Below are 20,227 nucleotides of genomic sequence, written 5' to 3' on the forward strand. Positions count from 1 at the left end.
GCGCAAAGGGATGGTAGAGGACCGAATCCGCTTCCGAACGTGCCCTGAAGTGAGTGGTGAGCTTCCTACGCTTTCGTTCGTGCTCCTCCGGTCGATAGCACAATCTGCACTCACCTCCACAAGGGTTGGCCAGACCCCGACCGCTCCCGCCGCCCCGCCCTGCTACAACCTGTGGCCCGCTGGGCCCGGCGGCGCACGGCACAGGGCGCGCCTGGGGTGCTGGCTGAGGGTGCGGGTGCGGAGACCAGTGGCGGCGGGAGGGTCGGAGCCGCGCTCGGAACGAATTGTGTTGTACGCCATGATCCAGGGTAAGCCCTACCTGGGCAAGGCTTTGTGTCGTGGTCTGGCCGGGGCTGGAGAGAGGGAGGAGAGTGGAGAGGGACAGGGGTCGAACACGTTTAAACCGAGGGCCCCGGTGCGAAATAAGTTCTAGTCGTCTGTGCTCGGCGTCGCCCGCCCGCCCCACACGCCATGTCGACCTGACTCGGGTAATACCTTGGTGTAAGGCGGGTCCTTTTTATTTTTCCTTCTCCCGAGTCGTTCACATTGCCCGAACCCACCGTGCTTCTTATTCTGAAGGCGTGTTCGGTTGGATTCAATTTAATAACTTCAGTGCCCTGCGCCGCTGCGCCTTACTGTCGTCATATCGATTGTGTATTCATTTTTCAACATTTTCCTCCTTTTTTCTACTACTGTATTTCTTTGGCTCCGATATCAACAAGCGAAACTCCACCAGTGTCGGAGAACTATGGCGTAACTAACGGCAGCGCAGCGCCGGTGAACTGTAGTAGGGCCTGGCTATTTAGATAGGTTACTCGAGTTCTTCCGTGCTGCCACCAGTTATGCTTTTTATTTTCGGAACCAACGATTTTACGGAGACCGAGTGATTGGTCATCGCGAAGAACGATCGCATAATCCCCCCCCCCCTTTTAAGCCCTGCCGCTGGTTCGAAAAAAAAACGACGCTAGGACGCGAAAGAGAAAATGAGCAGCCTGTGCCTGTGCCTGCGAGTCCTCTATGCGAGTCCTTCCTGGTCAGGGAAATGGGTCGGCATCACAGGCCGCGGCTCGGCTCGGCGGGTCGCACGCCGCACCTGCCTGCACGCCGCGCTACGCCGCTGGCTGGGCTGGGCGCCGCTAGGCAGCTGCGCCCGACCGAGCGGCGGGCAAACGCAGCGGCAGCAGGGCGCGGCAGCAGCGCAGGGCAGGGCCTAAACCGGCTGGGCACCAGGAAGTGCCGGGGCTCGCGGCCGGGCCGGGGCACCTGCACTCAGCCCAGCCGTGTCCACGCACTGCCGCGCCTCCCCCCTCGTCCTGGGCGGCAAGGACGAGGCGCTGCAGCACGCACACGCAGGGCTCTGGGGGCCACACAGGCGAGGTGGTGCCGCCTCCGGGAGAGGGGACGCGCAACTCTCGAGAGGGGCCCGCCGAGTTGCGTGGCTATCCGCCGGGCTGGAGAGGAGGAGGAGGAGGAGTTGGAGGAGGAGGAGTGGGACTAGGACGGGCCGGCCGGTGGCGCTTAGCGCGCGAAACTGCCGCCGAGGCCGGCCAAGCCGTGCCAATTGCAACATAGTCGCGAATATCGCGGCGGCTCCGAGTCGCGGCCTCCTGCTCCTCGCGTCGTCCGCGAATAACCCTCTGGCGCGCGCGTCACTTCCTCGAGGTCCTCCAGATCTCCTAGCTGGTTTTCGTTCCCATGAGGCGCAGCGCTGCTCTCTGCCGACTGAGGTCACACCGCGTTGCAGCTTCTGCAAATCGCGCACGCCTCTCTTACTTATTGCGTCGTGGGGTCGAATTCATCAACTTATTAGGGGTCGTCCAGAAAGTACGTCCGTCACTCGCCGTTACGGAACTGCCAAGTTCAGCTAAAATGCAAGCTTCCGTAGCGCCTGATAGGTAGGCAACACCCCGCTTCCAGTGCATGCGTGTATTGCGGGGTGGCCTACCTCGAGTATTGCAGGCGCCGAGCTCTCGTCATTTACCGAATGAATCTTGAGGAAAACGGACGTAATTTCTGGAAGATGCCTTACGCAATATTTATGAAAAGTGCGTAAATTCACCCAGTAATTGTCGAAGTCTCGCGTCTGGTTCCGGTACCCCGCGCGCCGCCGAGAGTCGCGGCGGTCCCCCTTCGCAACGTGCGGGCTGCAAGGCGCTGCCTCTCGCCGACCGGAGAGGGAAGGGAAGGGAGCGGGGGAGGAGGGAGGGGTGAAGGAGAGTGATGATTGAAATAGAAATTTGCATGTAAACGCCTGGCGGTGCAGCGAGAGCGAGGTGAAGCTCACTCCTGCAGTGCGGCGCGGCCGCCGACGTGGCCAGGACTAGACCTACCAACCTACCTTTACACGCCATGGATGGAGGCGCAGAAAAAAAAAAGAAATAAAAAACCAGAATGCAAATCTATTTGCAAGTCGTAAAAGTTCGCGCAGCAGGCCGCGAGTGCGGTGAAGGGGACGGGTGGGAGGGTGGGGAGGAGTGAAGGGAGGGAAGGGCCCCTCGCGGCTGCAGGCTGCCAGCTGGCGGCGCAGCTGGGGAGCGCCGTCTTTAGGCCCCGCCACAACAGGCCAAGGGCCACGCCGAGGGTTCTCCATCGGCTCGGCGGTCGTGTCGAACACTCCTGCAGGAAAGACATACTGCCACACTTTTTCCTCTTCAACGAGAATGAATGATGAAAGAATTTTCCACGACTGTAACGCGGTGGCGTGGCGAGCGCAGTGTGCGGCGTGGCGCGGCGCAGCGGAAACCAGTCCAAGCTTTTCGCGGAGCGGAGCCACGTCTCTCACGTGGACCGAAACGAGATTTGCTTGTCTCGCCGTGATACTCCAGTCTGGCCGCCCCGCCCCGCCACGCCCCGCCACGCCCGCGGCCCGCCCTGGCCTCTTTGCGGTCGCGAGCGATACCCCTCGCGGAGCCGCGTCCGCCGCCATGGGTTGCTGCCGTGCTCATGCCACTCTAGGGGCGCGGGGTAGCGCCGTCCCGCCGCGACTTCCGCGGTCCGTTCGAAACTGTTCGCCAAATCAGTGGTCCCGATTTAAGTGATCTCTTATCCCAATCTTCATCTCAATCACCATAACCCATAACCCTTTTTCTCGATGCCCTTCTTTTTGAGAAAAACTACAATCGTTCAGATTACTCATAAGTCAAAAGCGCCTGATGTATATATTTTTTTGAAAAAGAAAGAAATAAGATACATTTTTTGGTAAATGATAAACAGATTTTTGCGCAAGACCCTTTACTATTTTCATGCGGTATATTTTTCGGGTAGCAGTAGCACGACACATGTTGCACGCTATCCACATCAGTTCATGTGTTGGCCTTCTTTTGTCTTTCGCTTTGAAGTACATTTAGATACATCAATGTTGCCTGTCCTATATTATATTTGTTCCTCTCTTTGTGCATCGCAACTCCACGAGAACCCAATGTCACATTTCTTCCTCTCTGTCCTTTTTCGTGTTTGTTTTTAGTTCCTTTAATGTGAATCCGAATAAAATGGGCGTGCCCCTCCCTCTGTATACACTTTGTCTCTACATCCTTCTTCTCGTCTCTGTCCCTCCGCGCCCATGCCGCTCTTTGGCGTGGGTGCACCTTCATATTCTATACGTACTTGGTGTGTAAACGATAATCAATGTCGTAGCTTCTATGTGTAACGCACGAGTTATATGTCAATAATTACTAATCCCAGCCTGTGCATGCCAACGCATGGCTCCCTCTAGGTCCATGGTCTCACCCGGAGCCGCGGAGGATCGGCGGGGTGACGTCCTGGCGGAGCGCGGTGCTGCGAATCTACATTGGCCAGAGACTCATCTTTCAATTTTTTTGAATTTTTCTGCTCTCTCCAGCTCTTTCTCTTCTTCCTCAGAAATAAAAGAGATCAAACTGATGTGCTATCTTCATCTTTGCCAGAAATGACAATACATAAAAGTAATTGAAACAAGGGTGGCTTATTTTCATTGACAAGAAGTAGTTCATTCATTTTAACTCTTCCTTCATATAGTTTTGGCAGCAAATTTAATTATATTGCAGAGTTTGCTAATTTTCTCTTGACGACCAGGCGTAAAACCTTAGAAGGGCAAGCGGTATAGATAGTTTGTTCCCCTTTTGCCATTAAATTCTGTTTCTACATTTTGGACCATAAATTTCCAAATGGCGAATCCTTTGCAGGATTTGCGACCGTGTCTAATGCTGGGACACTGGAGGTGGATGGAAAGTGGGCAATCAGCTCGATTCCCTACTCTTGCTTACACTTTTTTTCCTTCGCGAGGGAAGAAATCTTTCGATCTCATGCTACGGCGGCCAGCAAAGTTTTTTCTCTGATGAGAGTCTGCTAAACGTTGCGCGACTAGTTGAGACCGGACCGCATTCTTACGCCGCTACGAGTCCGAGCCGAGCCGAGTCGAGCCGAGCCGAGCGGTACCTAGGTACTAGAGGCTTGGTTCCACTTGGCTCGCCTTCGACGAGGATGGGTCGCAGGTGTGCTCGCCTGGGCTTGCCTGCCTATGAAGGCGGCGTCCCTCGGGTTCCTGTTCTGTGTCCGCCTAGGACCCGGGGCGACTGCCCTGGCCGCTGCTCCGTGGAGCTGCCCCGTGGAGCGGGCCATGACCCGACCAGCCTAACGGTCCACTCTCATTTCATTGAACTTTGCATATTTTACGCGAAGCGCGTCGGGAACACGCCCCGGCAGGTGCCACCTACCTCTGCCTGACCCGTCTAGGGAACGCCTGGTTGTTCTTGCAAACCCTCTTATAGCCACCTTTTTATTTAATCTGCAAAAGCAATAATGTACTCACATGTCTCGGCCACGTCGTTCCGCCAGCGCATCGTCACACTGGATCATCCCCGGCGACGCAGCCTCCATCAGCAGCCGCCAAGAAGATGCGCAAGATTCATTCATCTTTGCTCAGTCAAAAAATTTCGAGTCAGTTTATCTCATTTTAATCACAGTCCAGTGTAAAGGTTTGATGCAAGCCGTCAGGTAATGATAAACGCGCTCGAATTTCATTTCATCGCCACACAGTCGAGTCTGGTGGTTTACAAGTAAATGTTGAGCGCAGGTGTTAGGAATGCGGGTGGGGAATGAAACCAATGACATCCAAGCCATGCATGGAGCCACAGCTGTCAGCGGCTGTCAGCATAGATAACACTGGGTCAGTCACTCGCGAAGAATTTTTGAGCTCATCAGGTAGCGGTTTTTTTGCTGCGTGCTCGGGTGTCGGGCCTTCCAAATTCCTCAAATCATACAAGACTTAAACGCATATTTTGATCAATCACTCGGCTGCCATAGAAGGTCAAAAATGAATGGGGGGTTGGAATTTTTAAAACTTAACTTTTTTTGAAGTTTTTTTTTTGCAAAGTGGGCGCTTTTTTTTTCCTCGCGCAAGATTGTGGAGGCCTGCTGGCCCATGGCGGCCCATGGCGGCCCATGGCTGGGCAGAAAGCCCCTCTTGTCACGTCAGGTTCCTTCGGGTTCCGGGAATGTTTCCCACACGAAGGCTGTTGGGCCGGGCTGGACCGCGTCCGCGCGGACGTGCTCGCCGTCCCGCTCGCACGGCCGCGGGGACGGCTGCAGAGCGAGAGAGAGCGATAGGGAGTGTGGCGAAGCGAGAGAGCGATAGGGAGTGGGGGAGCGAGAGAGCGATAGGGAATGGCGGAGCGAGAGAGCAGTAGGGAGCGAGCGAGAAGCCAAGCTGACGCACGCAGACGCAGCCATGGGCATGGGTTGGGCTGGGCCATGGCTGGGCTCCGCGCGTGCGCGCGCCGCGCGCTCGCCGCGGCTGGCGGTGTGGCGGCATGGAGTCCAAGTTTCAAACCTACGCCCATGGCCGCGTTCGCAACCGCCCCTGGTATTCCCCCTCGCTCGCTCTCCGTCTCTCTCCCACGCGTCTCTCTCAGGTGCGGCGCGCACGCTGCTCCCGCGGTGTGCGGACGCGACCTCAGGCGCCTGGCCGCGCGGCCTGTCTCGTCGTCTGCCCGTCCCGTCCCATCCAGTCGGCCCTGGATGCCCTCGAGCCGCGAGCCGGAGTAGTGCTGCCCATGATGGCATGAGCTGGCTCTGCCGGGCTCGGCTCGGGCTGCCATGGGCCCGGCTGGCTCGGCCCGCCTACCTTCCATGAGCGGGCGCAAGGTGTAGGGAGGCACCAGGAGCCCCGATGGTCCTTGACCTTGGCTGGGAAAGGTAAAGGAGGAATGGCCGGGGAGGGGACGGGAGGGGCGTGAGGGGAGGGGAGAGGGTCCTACGCCAAAAGGTTGGCACGGGGGGTGGGGGGGGACACCCCCGGACAGGACATGCCAGCACGTGTGTGATTGTGTCCTAACGCGCGCGGGACTGACGACGACGCGGGACCGCGCTCGCATCCAGGAAGGAAAAGGTCCGGGGCTCTGGGCAGCAAACCGGAGGCGGGATCGGGGTCAGAGCAGGGTTAGGAGAGGGGAAAAAAACAAGGGAAAAGGCGTCCAGCATCAAAACGTCTCTTTTTGCAGGCCCGTTTTAGGTATGCTGTGCCGCATGCGTGCGTGTGGGCGGGTTGCCTACTCGCGGGCCTCAAGGCGTCATGTAGCCAAACCCGCCTGAACGCCTGCATGCGGTACAGTACAACTTCATAAAAGTACGGGGCCCCGTGGCTCGTGGAACACCCTCTGCCATCGGGAAGTTTGTTCCAGCCGAGTATTAATACTAAAGAGGGGTTTTTCAGTTATTCCCGTCCGTGTGGCTATACATTTCGCGCATTGCTTAAAATTACTGTTAAAACGATCCAGTTGTTTGTTATTTATTTTTTCGCTCTGATGCTTTGCGCTTCACCTCGTATAACACACGTTCCGATACGATAGTATGTCGGGCCCTCTGTCCCTAAATAATTACTTAGCTCATGCTGGAATATTCGCCAAGGTCAGTGCGGAGAACTGGTTTGGTGTCTAATAACTATGGAGTAGGGAATGGGCTGGGCAGGCCTCGGGCGAGCCTGTCGTGCACAGCCGAGCCGAGCCGACCTGTGGAGCTCTCGAGCCGCGCCGAGGCGGGCCGGGTCGGGCCGGGCCTGCGGCCGGGCCGGGCTCAGAGCTGGATGGCCTCCTCCGAAGGTTTGCTTTGCTATCAAATCCCCCCCGTTTGAGCCCCTCTCCATATGTCGAACAGAGCTGCGGATTGGACAGTATAGGTGATCGCCGTTTTCTTGGCATCGAGTCTTATTGCACAGGCCTTCCCTCTGCCTTGGCAAACCTCCACCCCGCCACACACGGAGAGTGCACGCGGAATACTTACGCGACCTATGCACCGTGCACTGCACCTACCTACCCGACGTCGGCGCGGTGACATTAGAGCTCCGGTACACTGTTTCGCGAACAGGATATGGGTTAAATAGGCGGAAAAACAGGGAAATGTCAGTAACGACGAGCACGGGTCCAAACACAATCACTTTCCTAGGCAGCTCACCGTTCCTACTTTATGCGTGAGCTTTTTGACGCTTTGAAAGGGAAGTTAGTTCGAATAATACGAATGTTCAACCCGGATGCATACTGCAGATGCAGAAATAAGGAATCTAGGGTTGTTGTTTTCTAGGATGTATAGAATCATTTATTCTTGCGGCTTGCATCTATCCTTTACAATGTTTTGCAGTTGACTTTCAACAATATAATTTAAAGCATTAATCTAACATCGACATTAAAAACATAATCAAATTCAAATTATTTTATACCAGTATTTCAGTGACCAAAGTATCGTAACTTCTCACATCGAAGCAGGTACCAAATGGGGAGGTCCAGGTCGTTCTCAACGTCAAACTGAAGATGACGTCACACTCCATTCTAACCTCATCTACTTCGTCCATCTCCAGCAATGTTTTTTTGTGGAATACAGTCTTAAGAAAAAAATAGCAATTAACTGCTCTTCCAATATTTGCACTAATTTTCTCATTTGATGTGAAAATGAAGAAAAATATGCAGACTTAAGTCTGCGATGACAGTACGTTAGTGCCTTAATGTACAGTCACAGAATTGAATTTAAGCTTAATCCAATGTAAATATTGTTAAGGTAACGTTAAGCTACTGAGACATGAAAATCCAATGTGGTTTCTGTCAAACACTACATAGATCTGTACTGGTAATCAACCAGGCAATTTCTTAAATATAAAATGTACGAGAAAGATTCTTTGATTCTTTTACCCTGGCCGCTCAACCGACACTCGCTGGCCAAACCATGCAAAAGAAAAGGAGATATACCTGTGTATCCAGGAGGCCGTGATAGTAAGAGTCGGTTGATTGTTTGGTGTTATGGCAAAATAGCTCGCAAAAAGGTAAGTTATCGCAATGTATTGTTTGATTACACCTTGTTTTGATTGCTTTAAGAATGTTAATGAATCTAACATGGATTGTGTCGTGCGTTGGTTTCGAAGAACATGACTGTTGTTCTGAGGTAGAATCTCTTGGACAAACAATGCGTCTAGGCTTATGACCTAGAGATTGGCTAATGGCGGTTCGAAAGCTTTGGTGGCTTGACCTTGTTTTAGCTTGATCTGATTCGGGGTTGTTGACTTCTGTCAGTCCTGTCAACCCCCTTCGTGGACTTCATGATTTTTCTCTGGTCAGGGCATTTTTTCCATGTGTTGTCGTTGCCTTGAATGGCTCTTGGTGTATGTGTTTGACATGACTTGGAAGTGGGGCGCGGGAGAGAGGAGAGCGGCAAGAAGAGAGGAGCGGGAAGAAAGGAGAAGGGAAGGTGCGGGGCGGGGTGGGCGCGGCGAGGGGCAGGGCAGGGCTGTTGGGCTGGCTGACACACATCGCTGCCGCTGCCGCCAGGCGAGCCCAGCCCCCAGCCGAGCAGCGCTCCGCTGCGTTCTGTCATGTTGGCAAGAGATGGTTTCACCTAGGCGTGCGTGTTTACGGTTGAGGCAGGCTGCATATGTCCCAGCAAATATCTCGACAATGTCTTGAAACCTTCAAGTTCATGTGTTTGTGTGGTGCCGTCTCTGTGTTATTGTGGATATTATGCGCTCAAGGTTAGATTGCTACCTTTAATGTTTGCCATTTTTTCGTTTTTTATTTTGTTAATGCAAGTTGTGGTGAAGGCAAGATTATTTCTTAACAGACTGGGTGGGGAGGATGGAGGGGGTAATGAACCTGTTTCTTTGGCAGATTTCCTACTTTTGTCTTAACTTGAAGACATTTTCGCAAATCAGGCTCGTGTAGTAGGTCTCTGGAAGGGAACAAGCTTGATTTCCAGGCATCTGTAGGTTGGTGTGGTGTTTCAGTTCCAAGGTGGTGGTTTTTTTCTCAATGCCAATCTTTGCCCTGGAATGTTTGTTTTCTGTTCCTTATGTTTTAAAGTCAATACAGAATTGTTGTTTCTCGCAAATTCTGATAAATTTCTTCCATGCATTAGTTCAACATTGTGTCATAGCATCAGCCATTGGTCTTAAGGATGTTAGTTGGCCTACTTGTGTGCCCCACTAAAGGTAGCTTTGCTACATTTTCCCCTTCCACAGTTTGCTGTTCTGGAATTTCCTGTACCATATTTTCTTGCCTTCTCATGGCAATTGGTTTGTTGTCACATTTATATTTTCATCAGACCTTTTTAAATGTTGTACACCATCTGTACTTTTAATTAGCTGATTTGGTCCTAAAATGGTTTTAATGGTTTTCACTGAAGAAAATTTTGATTGCTGTGTCAGCATTTTAACAAAATTTCTCAGACAGTGTTGGTGTTTTCAATTTACCTTGTGCTGTTTTTACTGTGTCTTTTTTTCTTCATAGAAGTTTTATTGCATTTCAAAATCTACATGGGTCATACTTTAAATCTCAAAAGTTTTTGGATTTTTTCTAGAATCGTTTTGGATTGAGGTCTTTTGAAAATGTTGTTTATGGATAATATTTTTATATGTAGCATACAACTTCTAGTTCTTTTATGTATGGTTGTCGCATGAAATACCTTTCTCATATGTGTGCATGTCCTGATGTTAATGAACCATGATTTGTGTATTTTTCTCACCTACTGTAAGTTTTGTGTAGTAGTAGTGCAATTTTTGGAAGTATTTTTGAGCTTTTAGACTTTTGAAACTTAAACTTAAGTTGTTATCTTTTACTTAATTTGTATCAATTTTAATAGGTCTCTTTTCAACAGCTGTTGATGTCTGTTTAATATCTATTACTCATTATTTTTTTCTCTCAGGATCTTCATCAGATTTCTCTCTACCTATGTGTTTTTTCACAAATATTGTATGGCTTCCTTGATTTTTGAGTATTGTCTAACTCAGATGTTTGCTTGCAGGTTTTCAAGTTAACAAAATGGATCAAGAATTCTGCCTACGTTGGAACAATCACCCGACAAATCTGACAGATGTGCTTAGTGACCTACTCCAAAGGGAAGCTTTAGTGGATGTGACATTAGCTTGTGATGGAAAGACATTCAAAGCACATCAGACAATATTGTCTGCATGTAGTCCCTATTTTGAAAACATATTCCTCCAAAATAAAGTGCCACATCCAATTATTTTCTTACGCGATGTTGACTACAGAGAAATGAAAGCCTTATTACATTTTATGTATAAAGGTGAAGTGAATGTTAGTCAGAATTTGTTGCCAATGTTTCTTAAGACTGCAGAAGCACTTCAAGTGCGAGGACTCACAGACAGTTACAATGCAAGAAGGCCAGAAGAATCAACATCAAGAGGGACGAATTCAAGAGGTAGTACACCTGTCAGAAGTATGGAGGTTCGAAATGATACACCTCCCCCCGAGAAGAGAAAGCGCAAGTCATCATCAAGTGGAGACATCTCAATCTCAGGAGCAGGTCCAAGTGAAAGATTTCACTCCAATGCTCAGGTAATTTTTACTTGTTCATCTGTATTACCATTATAATAATTATATTGTTGTTCTAAAATTGTACATGTAGTTTACAAAATGTCATACCTGAAGTAAAAGTTTGCTGTTATGAATTAGCTGTGACGTTTCCGTTCCGTCACTTCTATGTTACCTGAATTATGACCATAAATTTTGGTTGTTGGATCTATATTCTATCTAGTTGCTTGGTCAAAGACCATTATTGAAAACTATGAATTTTGAACCTGTATCATCAATATTTGTTATTACATTCTATTAGTTCTCAATAGAGTTATGAATTATCTTTTTCCTTTTTCTCTTTCCATAACAGCCCTCATCTCAGATGAGCTTCAAGACTAGTCCAAGCCTTTTATCTAATACTCCTGCCTTAAATCCAGTGCTACCAAGTCCAACAGATGTAGAAGATGTGTTAGATGCTTCCCCTCCACCTCAACAAACTGCACCTATTAAACAAGAGATGGATGACTTCCATGGAATGCCTCCGGTAAGTTCAACATCCTTCATTTCACTAGCTTTATTTTTCTCTTTCTCTCCTGCTTGTATAAGAGGTGGGTAGGGAACTAGTTAGAAAGATGTGTTTTTGAGGTTGAGATTATGCTTAAGTGGATGGCAAGAAAATGGTCATGTTCAAAATTCCACCTGTTGTCAGTGATGAGCAAAATACTGTAGGCTCTTGGAGGCACAAGGAAACAATGGTAGTTCATATCAACTGAGAATTATGGTATCCCAACCCTGCCCCTTTCCCTCAAAAGCTTGCCTCATTTCAAGCACCCAAGATGGTCGGATGTAGAATTGTGTATGTTCTGAACTCAGTATTGGATTCATCGGATACACATTCTATTGTGTACATAAAGTGAAAGAAGATTAAATGGAAACAAGCATAAGGATTCCAAGTGAGTATTACGAATATTGTCATACATTTTGGTGAGCAGGCTTCTTGTAGATATTGCCTTAATAGTTAACGCACGTTTGAACTTCTCCTTTCACCCTTGGCAAGGAACTGTGGACTCAAAATTAAATGACTTCTTGTAAAAAGGAGTTTATCTTGCGATTTGTTGCTACAAATGCACAACATAAATATTCCCAAAGGTTAAACGAGAGTTTTGAGAAAAGGTTCAGCTCTTCTATTCATTAGGATCGTATCTTTCTTTGTTCAGGGTTGTTACTCATTGGCCAAAATTGTGCTTTGAGAATGTTTTGTAGATTATTGTATTTAGCCGAAATAGTTCAAATTTTATTTTATACTCAATTTCTTTAGTTTTCTTTAAAGTAATGGTTTACTTTTGTGTGACTTGATATTTCTTCAGTGTTTTCCAGCTAGACTTGAAGTCAGGACCATTACAGTCTTGAAGTAATCATTGTTATTACTAATCTCTAAAATCTGTTTTCACTTTTTGTTCTCTTTTTTCCACTCTTTACTAACATATTCACCATTTTGTGCCAAGACTAAAGACTACTTAACAGGCCTTGATTAGGATGTTTCTCTTGTTATTCAAAGAACCATTTTGTTTCCTTACATTTTGAGGAAATCGGTATATTTTCATTAAAGCTAAGTTTTTCAAGAGCTTCGATACATTTTAATTTAGTAAAATGATTCAAAACCTTTCACTTCAAATTGTGTTCAAAGTAATGTTTGTAATATGTATGGTTTTAAAAGTCTTGGCAAGAAAGGTCATTTTAACAAGCCGGGTATAGAGTGAGGGAAAAAAAGTGAGGAAAAAAGGGTAGGGGAACATCAATTAGACATTCAGAGAAGCAATAATGATATTTCTTTTCCTTCTTTTGTTGACAGACAAGTGGAAGAAGGAATAGTAGTGAATCCACTGGCTTCACAACAGCATCGGTGGGTGATTGGGGTATGGTTGGCATGGATGTGACAGGGGGAGCAGACTTAACATCTGTAGCAACATCGCAAGTTGATTTAGAAGCAGACTATTCTAAAGGCCATCTGCACTACCTTGTCTCTAAGAAGAAAGTAGATGTCCCAGTTCCTATTTCCAGTTGTAGTTCTTTCTCATCTTTTGATACTTCATCTCATAATTCAAACTGTGCTTCAACATCTAATAATTTGCGATCCTACTCGAAAAATATTCGCAAATATCTACCCGTGCCAGCACTAATGAGCACATCTCAAGCTCAAGTCCAAGGGGTGGATGTGCAGCCTGTCAACCAGGCACAATTTCAAGAGAGATCAGCTCAGACATTTCAGCCAAGCCATGGCCCCAGTGTCTCTAACCAACAATCACATCAAACTAACATGCAAATTTTAAGTCGGGCACTAGCTCCTATTTCTAGACAGGATTCAGTTATACAATCGCCTCAAGGTTCTAGTGCAATGTCTATAGCAGGAAGCTCAGGTAGTCAGCGCAAGGGAGGTAGATTTCGCGCTGGGTGGCTAGAATCATATGTTTGGTTACAATATGACGAACAACTGAATATAATGTATTGTAAATACTGCAGAAAGTGGAGTAAGTCTGTTCCTGATATTCGTACTTCGTTTGCAGAAGGCAATGGTAATTTTCGTTTAGAGATTGTTAACCATCATGACAAATGCAAAGCACATAGATTATGTATGGAAAAAGAGGAAGATTCTATTACAAGAAATGATACAAGCTACTTGTGAGCTGACGCAAATTTTAAGTTCTAGTCATGGGAGGAGGTGTATAAGTTTTATTTCTAACCTAAATTAAAAATAATCCATAACGTTCATGTAAAAAATACCATCGTTACTTTTCATAATCATTTGTTCTATTACTGGATTTAAAAAAAATATTGAGGTTTGTGAAGTGCATTTATCACGTTGCATAAGCTCATTTACTTAGCCTCACTTTTCATACTTTTACTGTTGTGTACCTGTTGCACCCTGAAAAATGAGGTTTACTTCATTTTTTTTAGTTTATTTTAATGCTCTCTTATTTGCTCCTCAGTATTCATTTCAAGATATGGAAACGTCTGACATTTTTCTGTTAACACGCTCAGTGAGGCGTGACCATTAAGTATTCACACTTCGCTGTTTTTTCCAACCCCCAATATGCACAGCCACTCTGAGCTTGTTAATGGTTGCTTTTATTTTGATAATGCATGTACCTGAGGGCAATGAATGAGGTAAGCAATAGCTGTGATTGCTGCAGGCACTGGATTGCCATGCTTTAAAGCCATAACTTGGCTGTGATCTGAACGAATGTCCAATCCCAGTAATTTAATACTTTCGTCTTGTGGAGATGGTAAAGAATGTAGTTTGTCCAACTCAAGATTTTACTGTAACACTCACATCTCCTTTCGAGATTGTGTGCATTTGTTGATATCTGATCAAATTATGTATTCTACTTCAGTTACTCAAATTAAAAACTGTTATGAGATGGTCTTTTAGTCGTCTTGCTAAGTTTGCTGAAATTTTCAATTTGCTGTGTTTATTTTCATAAATTTAGTAGTATTGTCTGTTGCCAGAAAAAAGTGGAAAAGGAGTCTTTGTTAGAATTTCTATATTTTATTTTGTGGTTCTTAGAGCAGTGGTTATTAATTATATTGATTATACTTGCTTGTGAAAATCCTGGTTGGCTGTGATATTTTATTGTGAGGCGAAACTGATAACATCTATATTTAAATTGATATGGTACGTACCTTGAGCGTAGAGTAGTTTCCAGTCATTTTGGGGAGATGTCTGATGTTCTGTAGTCAAAGAGTTACTAAATTGGACAGGTAGGACTAAGAGTGGTGAGTTGTTATATTATACTTCCTAACATCAGACTCATAATACAAACGGCCCATCCACATTTCTTATTTACCTTTCTTTCCTATTTTTCTTTTTTAAGAAAAAAAAATTGATTGCATTTAAAAGATATTTTTATCTTTTGCTTTTAAGACAGTTAGGCAAGATGTGTGATAGCTATGTAGCTTGTTGAATCATTTGTATATTTATTCTTTTTGGGACACTTTGTGTATGCATTTTCCCCGATTGCTGCTTCTTAATCTGGTGAGCAAATGTTTTTGTATCATTTCAACTGTCTTCTGCACAGTTTTTTATGATATTGGGAAATGACCATGTCTAACATACATTTCTCATATCTTCTTTATAATATGTCCACATTAATTTCAGTTTTCTTGATAGGTAAATCTGAACTGTGTGAAGCACCCCAAATAACTTTTTTTAGTTTTTTTAAAGAAAAGGCTATTTTTGTTTTCATCTACCTATAAGTTTTGCTCAAGTCAAGTCTTTTTTTACATGGTTTCAAAGGAAAGTAGATCTTACAGCTTTTGGAATTGATTTTCTTGGAAATACTGAAGCTGGTCTTCACTATAACAGCTAGAAACAATATTTTCGTACTTAGCTTGTCTGTCTCTTGTTGGCTCTCATCTCATGATTGCCTTGACAAACTTTTGCTCTTTGAGCACATCACACATTTTCAGCAGATTCCAATTGAATTTGCCATCTAGTTTGTAGTGGTGAATCTTTCTAGAAATCTCATCGGAGCACTTTGCATTTCTCATGTAAATTTAATCTATTCTGTGTACATCCTTTTAAACTCATCTGCCTCTAAGTATCGTGTCAAATAATTTACTTCTGGCTGTCAGATTTATTTATTTTTTCATGTGGCCTTTGCCCCAATTCTTTATTTATTTGTTGAGTGATAGAAGTCTTGTAATACACATCCTTACAAGTTAAAGCGAGTCTTATCAATTAAAAAAAAAAAAATCCTCCATACTGAACCATCTGTTCTAATGTGTGTTAGATGTTCATTTTCAATTTTTTGGGAGATGAGGCATGTTTGAATAAGTTAAAGTTGTTATTAGTTAGTTAGAAATTTATGTACAAACTTCAAGTTAGCCTTGCATAAGCATCTTATACAAAGAGTGGCCTTGTTTTTTTTCTTTCTTTTATAAAACATAAAAGTTCAAAAGACTTAATCTGCGTTTTATTCATTGCTACCTGACTACACCTATCTAGTTCACATTTATATTTCGAACAATCTTGTACACCATCTCCACTAAGGTGTTCAAGAATGTCCCATATGCCTGTCTCTGCGTCTGATGAGAGCAAGTCCCATGGTATTTGTCGAGAATCTCTGCAGGGGTATACCTTTTGATCAACTTAGGAAATTCCACTTGACAGTTTGTTACTGTTTTGTCTAGAACCATTTGTTATTAATATGCTCAAGTATTAATTATTTTTTTTAAAGTGTGAGCCTATTAATTTAGGTAGCTATAACAGACCATTTTCTTGCCACCAGTTATAATTTCAGTGAAGGATGAGTTGTGTTATTGTCACATGGAAGTTATATTCTCATGGTTTAGCTGCCATATAGCTTCACCGATCTCTCTAAATATTTATGTTTACTGATGAAAAATAAAATCCACAGGTGGTGAGTGGGGGGCCATTGTTCAACGCAGATGACCTCAGCAATATGTCACAACATGGCGGATTAGATGCCAGTGATGCAGAACCAGGAGGAGGATCAGCAGCTGACAGCTTGGACGCGCTTGATGGTAAGATCTCTTCCTTTTTAGTTTACTAGCAGTGTACAGGGAGGCTGTAGCTCATCTTGCAGTATTCCCTACTAAAATTTGCCAATTTCTCGGCAAGTGCCAATTTCCTCCATCAGTTTGTTTCCCAATGAAAATTGCTCTATTCAAAGTGTTGCCCATTTCTTAAAATTAAAAATACGTTTTGGGGAGGTGGTCTGAGTTTCTTCCATTTTACTACTTGTTTAAAACTTTTGAAAGGGCATTAGTTAGAAGCTCAGAAAGCAAAAGTCTTGTCTGAACCACACACTTGCTGTCTCCTATTCATATTGGAGTTCTTCCATACACCAAATGAAAAACATCCTGTCCTGGTTTTTCTATTTTATGATACTGCCTGGCCATGGTAACTGGCATGAGCTGTTCAGGTGTTTTCCTGCCCTGTGTGTCGATGTAGATAATAGTGGTGATGGGTTCTTGGTTTGGGTTAACGAGCTTACAATGAACTTCATACATCAGAAAAACAACAATACGCACATTAGTAGGTCTTTGGCACTCAGCACTGAGCTGGCGCCTAGGATAAGGCTAAAAGAGGTTTATTCATCCAATTCTTCTAATGCATGCACCTGTTGAGTAGCTTTAGGTTGCTTTCTGTATGGTTGTTTGTGTTTTTGCCAGTGTTTGTTGGTTTCCCTACTTTTTTTCCATGTTCATGGTTATTATTATAGGGTCAGGGATACTACCATCTAACAAGTTGGGTTCAATTTTTTTATTTTTTTTTCAATGACACAGTTAACCTTGGGCTTGTCTTATGCATGTCAGATGGGAAGGGAAGATTAGGAGAGGGATTCCTGCTGCTGTTGCGTGTACAAACACCTAGACCTAGACCTAGGCAACACCTAGTCCTAGGCCTTAATGCTAGTATAGGTCAGATCGGCTGAAGAACTGGATCCTTGGAAGGTTGTTGCTTGTATTGAAGACTTATGACCGTACCAAATCGTGGACTCATACTCCTGGTAAGTGCAAAGGAGGAGGCCATTTATTTTTAATCTCTTCAGAAATTTAGAATAGTCATCTTGGTTGCAGGCTTGGAAACAAATATAATACTTGGATACCTAAAGTTCTGTTGTTGCTCTTTCTATATGCAATGCACAACGAACTCCTATCTGTATTATTGTTATTTATCATTATTATTAATTGAAGCTATAACTGGTATGGTTGAAAGAAAATGCACACACAGTCAATAAGAGAAATTCAGTATAAATTTGCACTGTAGTGAAGTGTCCTTGTCTATTTTGACAAATTTAAGTACCATGTCACCATGAATCATAAGTTTTACCATAAGTTCCTAACTATCCTAAATCAATCCTCAACATTCCTTCACCTTCTTCATGCATCTTCATCATTGTTATCGTTTTGCAGATATGATATTCAGTTTTCCTGCTCTCGCATTCTTTGAGTTCATCTTTGACGTCATTTGTGTCTTGATTGCATTTCTCATTTCCACTCATGCTATTTGCAAAGTAATTCAAGCTTGTGGTCAAAATCTATTTTACCAATTTAAAAATGTTTTAGACGTGTTTTTTTTTTTTTAAATGAATACTTGCATTAATTGAACATTTACAACACTGATTTTTGCAACTGCAGACTGAAAATGGAGCAATCAATCTGACTGTGAGAGTTGTTTTTCCTATATATTTTTCTTCTTAGAAAATTTAAGATGTCATGTTTTATGAAAGTTGATGGTTTCTGAAAGGAAAAGTGTACAGTAGTTTTCATTTCTCTGTTGGTGATGTATATCCCTTTTTTCCTTAAGTTTTGTGGTGTTTCAAACGATTGCTGAGTGTGTGCATGCTGTTTGACAGTAACTGATTAAGTTGAGTTTTGCATGAGTGTAGAATTTTTCCTGAGGTATATTTACTGCAATTACCTCTTACCCTAGAGTGAATTTTATCAAATACAATATAAAATAATGGACAAAATAAATTTGCATATCTATCTATTCAAGGTTGAGGGTGAATCAGGCATGTCAGTAGAAATGAAGTCTCTCAATCTTATAATCACTTACTGACATGAAAAATTTTCTTTGAGAAGATTTATTGTTTTATTTTTGAGGAACTGGAAATATCTTACTTTCTCTTGTCATTGCTCCTTAGTACTTAACATTTAATAGTTGAAAGGAAGTTTACTGTTTGCCATAATATAGAGATAAATACATTTATGTGTTGTCTTTTTTGTTTGTTTTGTACCTTAATGTAGTCAGGAGTACAGTTCTTATAATGTAGCAATGGTTCACCCTGATATATGCAAAGTTCTTCAAATCAGACCCCTGAGAGAGAAGGGAGACTTTGATAGTTCTCTCTTCTCTTCCAGGCAGCTCTCTGCGGTCGGAGAACATTTTCGTGCCCGATGCCCAGGTTCCTGGCACCTATTTCTGCACAGTGTGCTCGAAGGCCGTCCGGAACAAGTGGCACCACATGCAAGTACATTTCCCCGGAGTTCATAAGTGCACCATTTGTGAAGCAGTGTATACCCGTGTTGATAAGCTGAAAGCCCATCTTCGTCGGACCCATGGGATGGACCTTATGAGAAGATATGAGAGATTTGCTCCAGCTGAACCTTACCAATTCCATTTTGATAATACTTAAAGAAAAAAAATACTACAGCCTATGACTGTTATTTAAAAATTGAAATAGTGAGGCAGGGCAGGGCGGGGCAAATGTTGGTACTGATACTGACACCTACTTACTACATTAATGTGTTTGCTGGAAAACTTGTTCTATAAAAGCAACATAAAACTCACGTTTGTGCAAAGTTTAAAATCTCTTTTCCCACTGTGTCAAAATGTTTGTATATAATGAAATTAAACTTAGTATTTTAAGGTTTGAATGCTAGGGATCTTTTTAAGAAGGTTGCCTGGTATAATTACCTTGCACCTTGTCCAAAATATATATTTTGTGTATGTGACAACCACGGGATCCCCATTTAGCTAATTGCTTGTCTTGTTCAAATGAGTGGGATGAGAGCATGATTTTAGCCAATGCTGACTATTGATAATGGCTGAGATAATGTGAGAACTTCATCTGAATGGTTGTAAACTTAAAACAACATATAATAGTGAATTCAAAATTGTCCTCTTCCAAACGTTCCATTTTGTTGTTTTCAGTCTGTTTATAACATATACTGTTTCTTTGTTTTTCCCTCGAGGCAATTTCTATTGTTAATTTAGTTTTACTAAGTCATACACCTTCCATCTCAAGCATAAGGGTCAAACGAGGCTGCAATTGTTTAAAAATACCATTCCTTCTCACACAATGTACTGTAGTACAGCGCAGGAATGCTAGCCAAATATCTTTTCCTTGCCTTTTAGTTTATGGTATTTATTCCCCATTTTCTTTGACCTGTGGAAAAATTACTACAGTTTTTCTCCTTTAAGAAAAAAAATGAGTGTGGTAATCCACCTCACTTTACATGTTGTCTTACATATTGTCTTTGGACTGTTATGTCTGTCTCTATTTCACAATGAACATAACTTGGTGTTTGCCAATTTCTTCTCAAACTGATTTATTACAAGAACTTTGTAGGAAAGTGCTTGGCCTGCTGCAGTCAAAGACATGGAATATGTACAGTCCCAACACCCCCTAAATTTGCCAAAAGTTTTACCTCTCTTCTTTATCCTTTCCCTGGTTGGTGCATATCTTCGTCTTTGACTGACTGCACAAAAATGAGGGGTGTGTGGGGATGGATTGGTTATTATTTCTTCTATACTTCTAAGATTCTTGGATGGCTAATGGTAACAGTCATATGTACAGTTATTTTATCTCTTGGTGTTGGACCTCAAGATGAACAAATCACTGTATTTTTGTTAGATTTCAACATATCATTACTCATGTCAACAAACTAAAAGAAAAAGAAATTGACTTTATCTTAATTTCTTTTTGTTT

The 20,227-nt window shown here is 44.1% G+C and overlaps 1 protein-coding gene across 10 annotated transcripts in view; it reads left to right on the forward strand.

Annotated features, from left to right (window-relative positions):
- LOC113215918 (protein tramtrack, beta isoform) overlaps positions 1 to 20,227 on the forward strand; it is an 81,347-nt gene that overhangs the window by 41,237 nt on the left and 19,883 nt on the right. For 2 of the 10 annotated variants that reach the window (XM_052266841.1, XM_052266842.1), the window contains exons 1-4: positions 8,741 to 8,986; positions 10,255 to 10,808; positions 11,137 to 11,310; positions 16,184 to 16,310. In XM_052266841.1, the coding sequence (XP_052122801.1) occupies positions 8,890 to 8,986; positions 10,255 to 10,808; positions 11,137 to 11,310; positions 16,184 to 16,310 (952 nt within the window). In that variant the 5' untranslated portion in view covers positions 8,741 to 8,889. Of the gene's footprint in view, positions 1 to 3,712; positions 4,915 to 7,733; positions 8,285 to 8,377; positions 8,404 to 8,731; positions 8,987 to 10,254; positions 10,809 to 11,136; positions 11,311 to 12,618; positions 15,732 to 16,183; positions 16,311 to 18,656; position 20,227 lie in introns of those variants that run through there. The other 8 variants (XM_052266834.1, XM_052266839.1, XM_052266836.1 and 5 more) reach the window with 8 other exon arrangements.

This window comes from Frankliniella occidentalis, unplaced genomic scaffold (genome assembly GCF_000697945.3).
Source record: "Frankliniella occidentalis isolate FOCC.00 unplaced genomic scaffold, Focc_3.1 Scaffold43, whole genome shotgun sequence".
Lineage (NCBI taxonomy): Eukaryota > Metazoa > Arthropoda > Insecta > Thysanoptera > Thripidae > Frankliniella > Frankliniella occidentalis.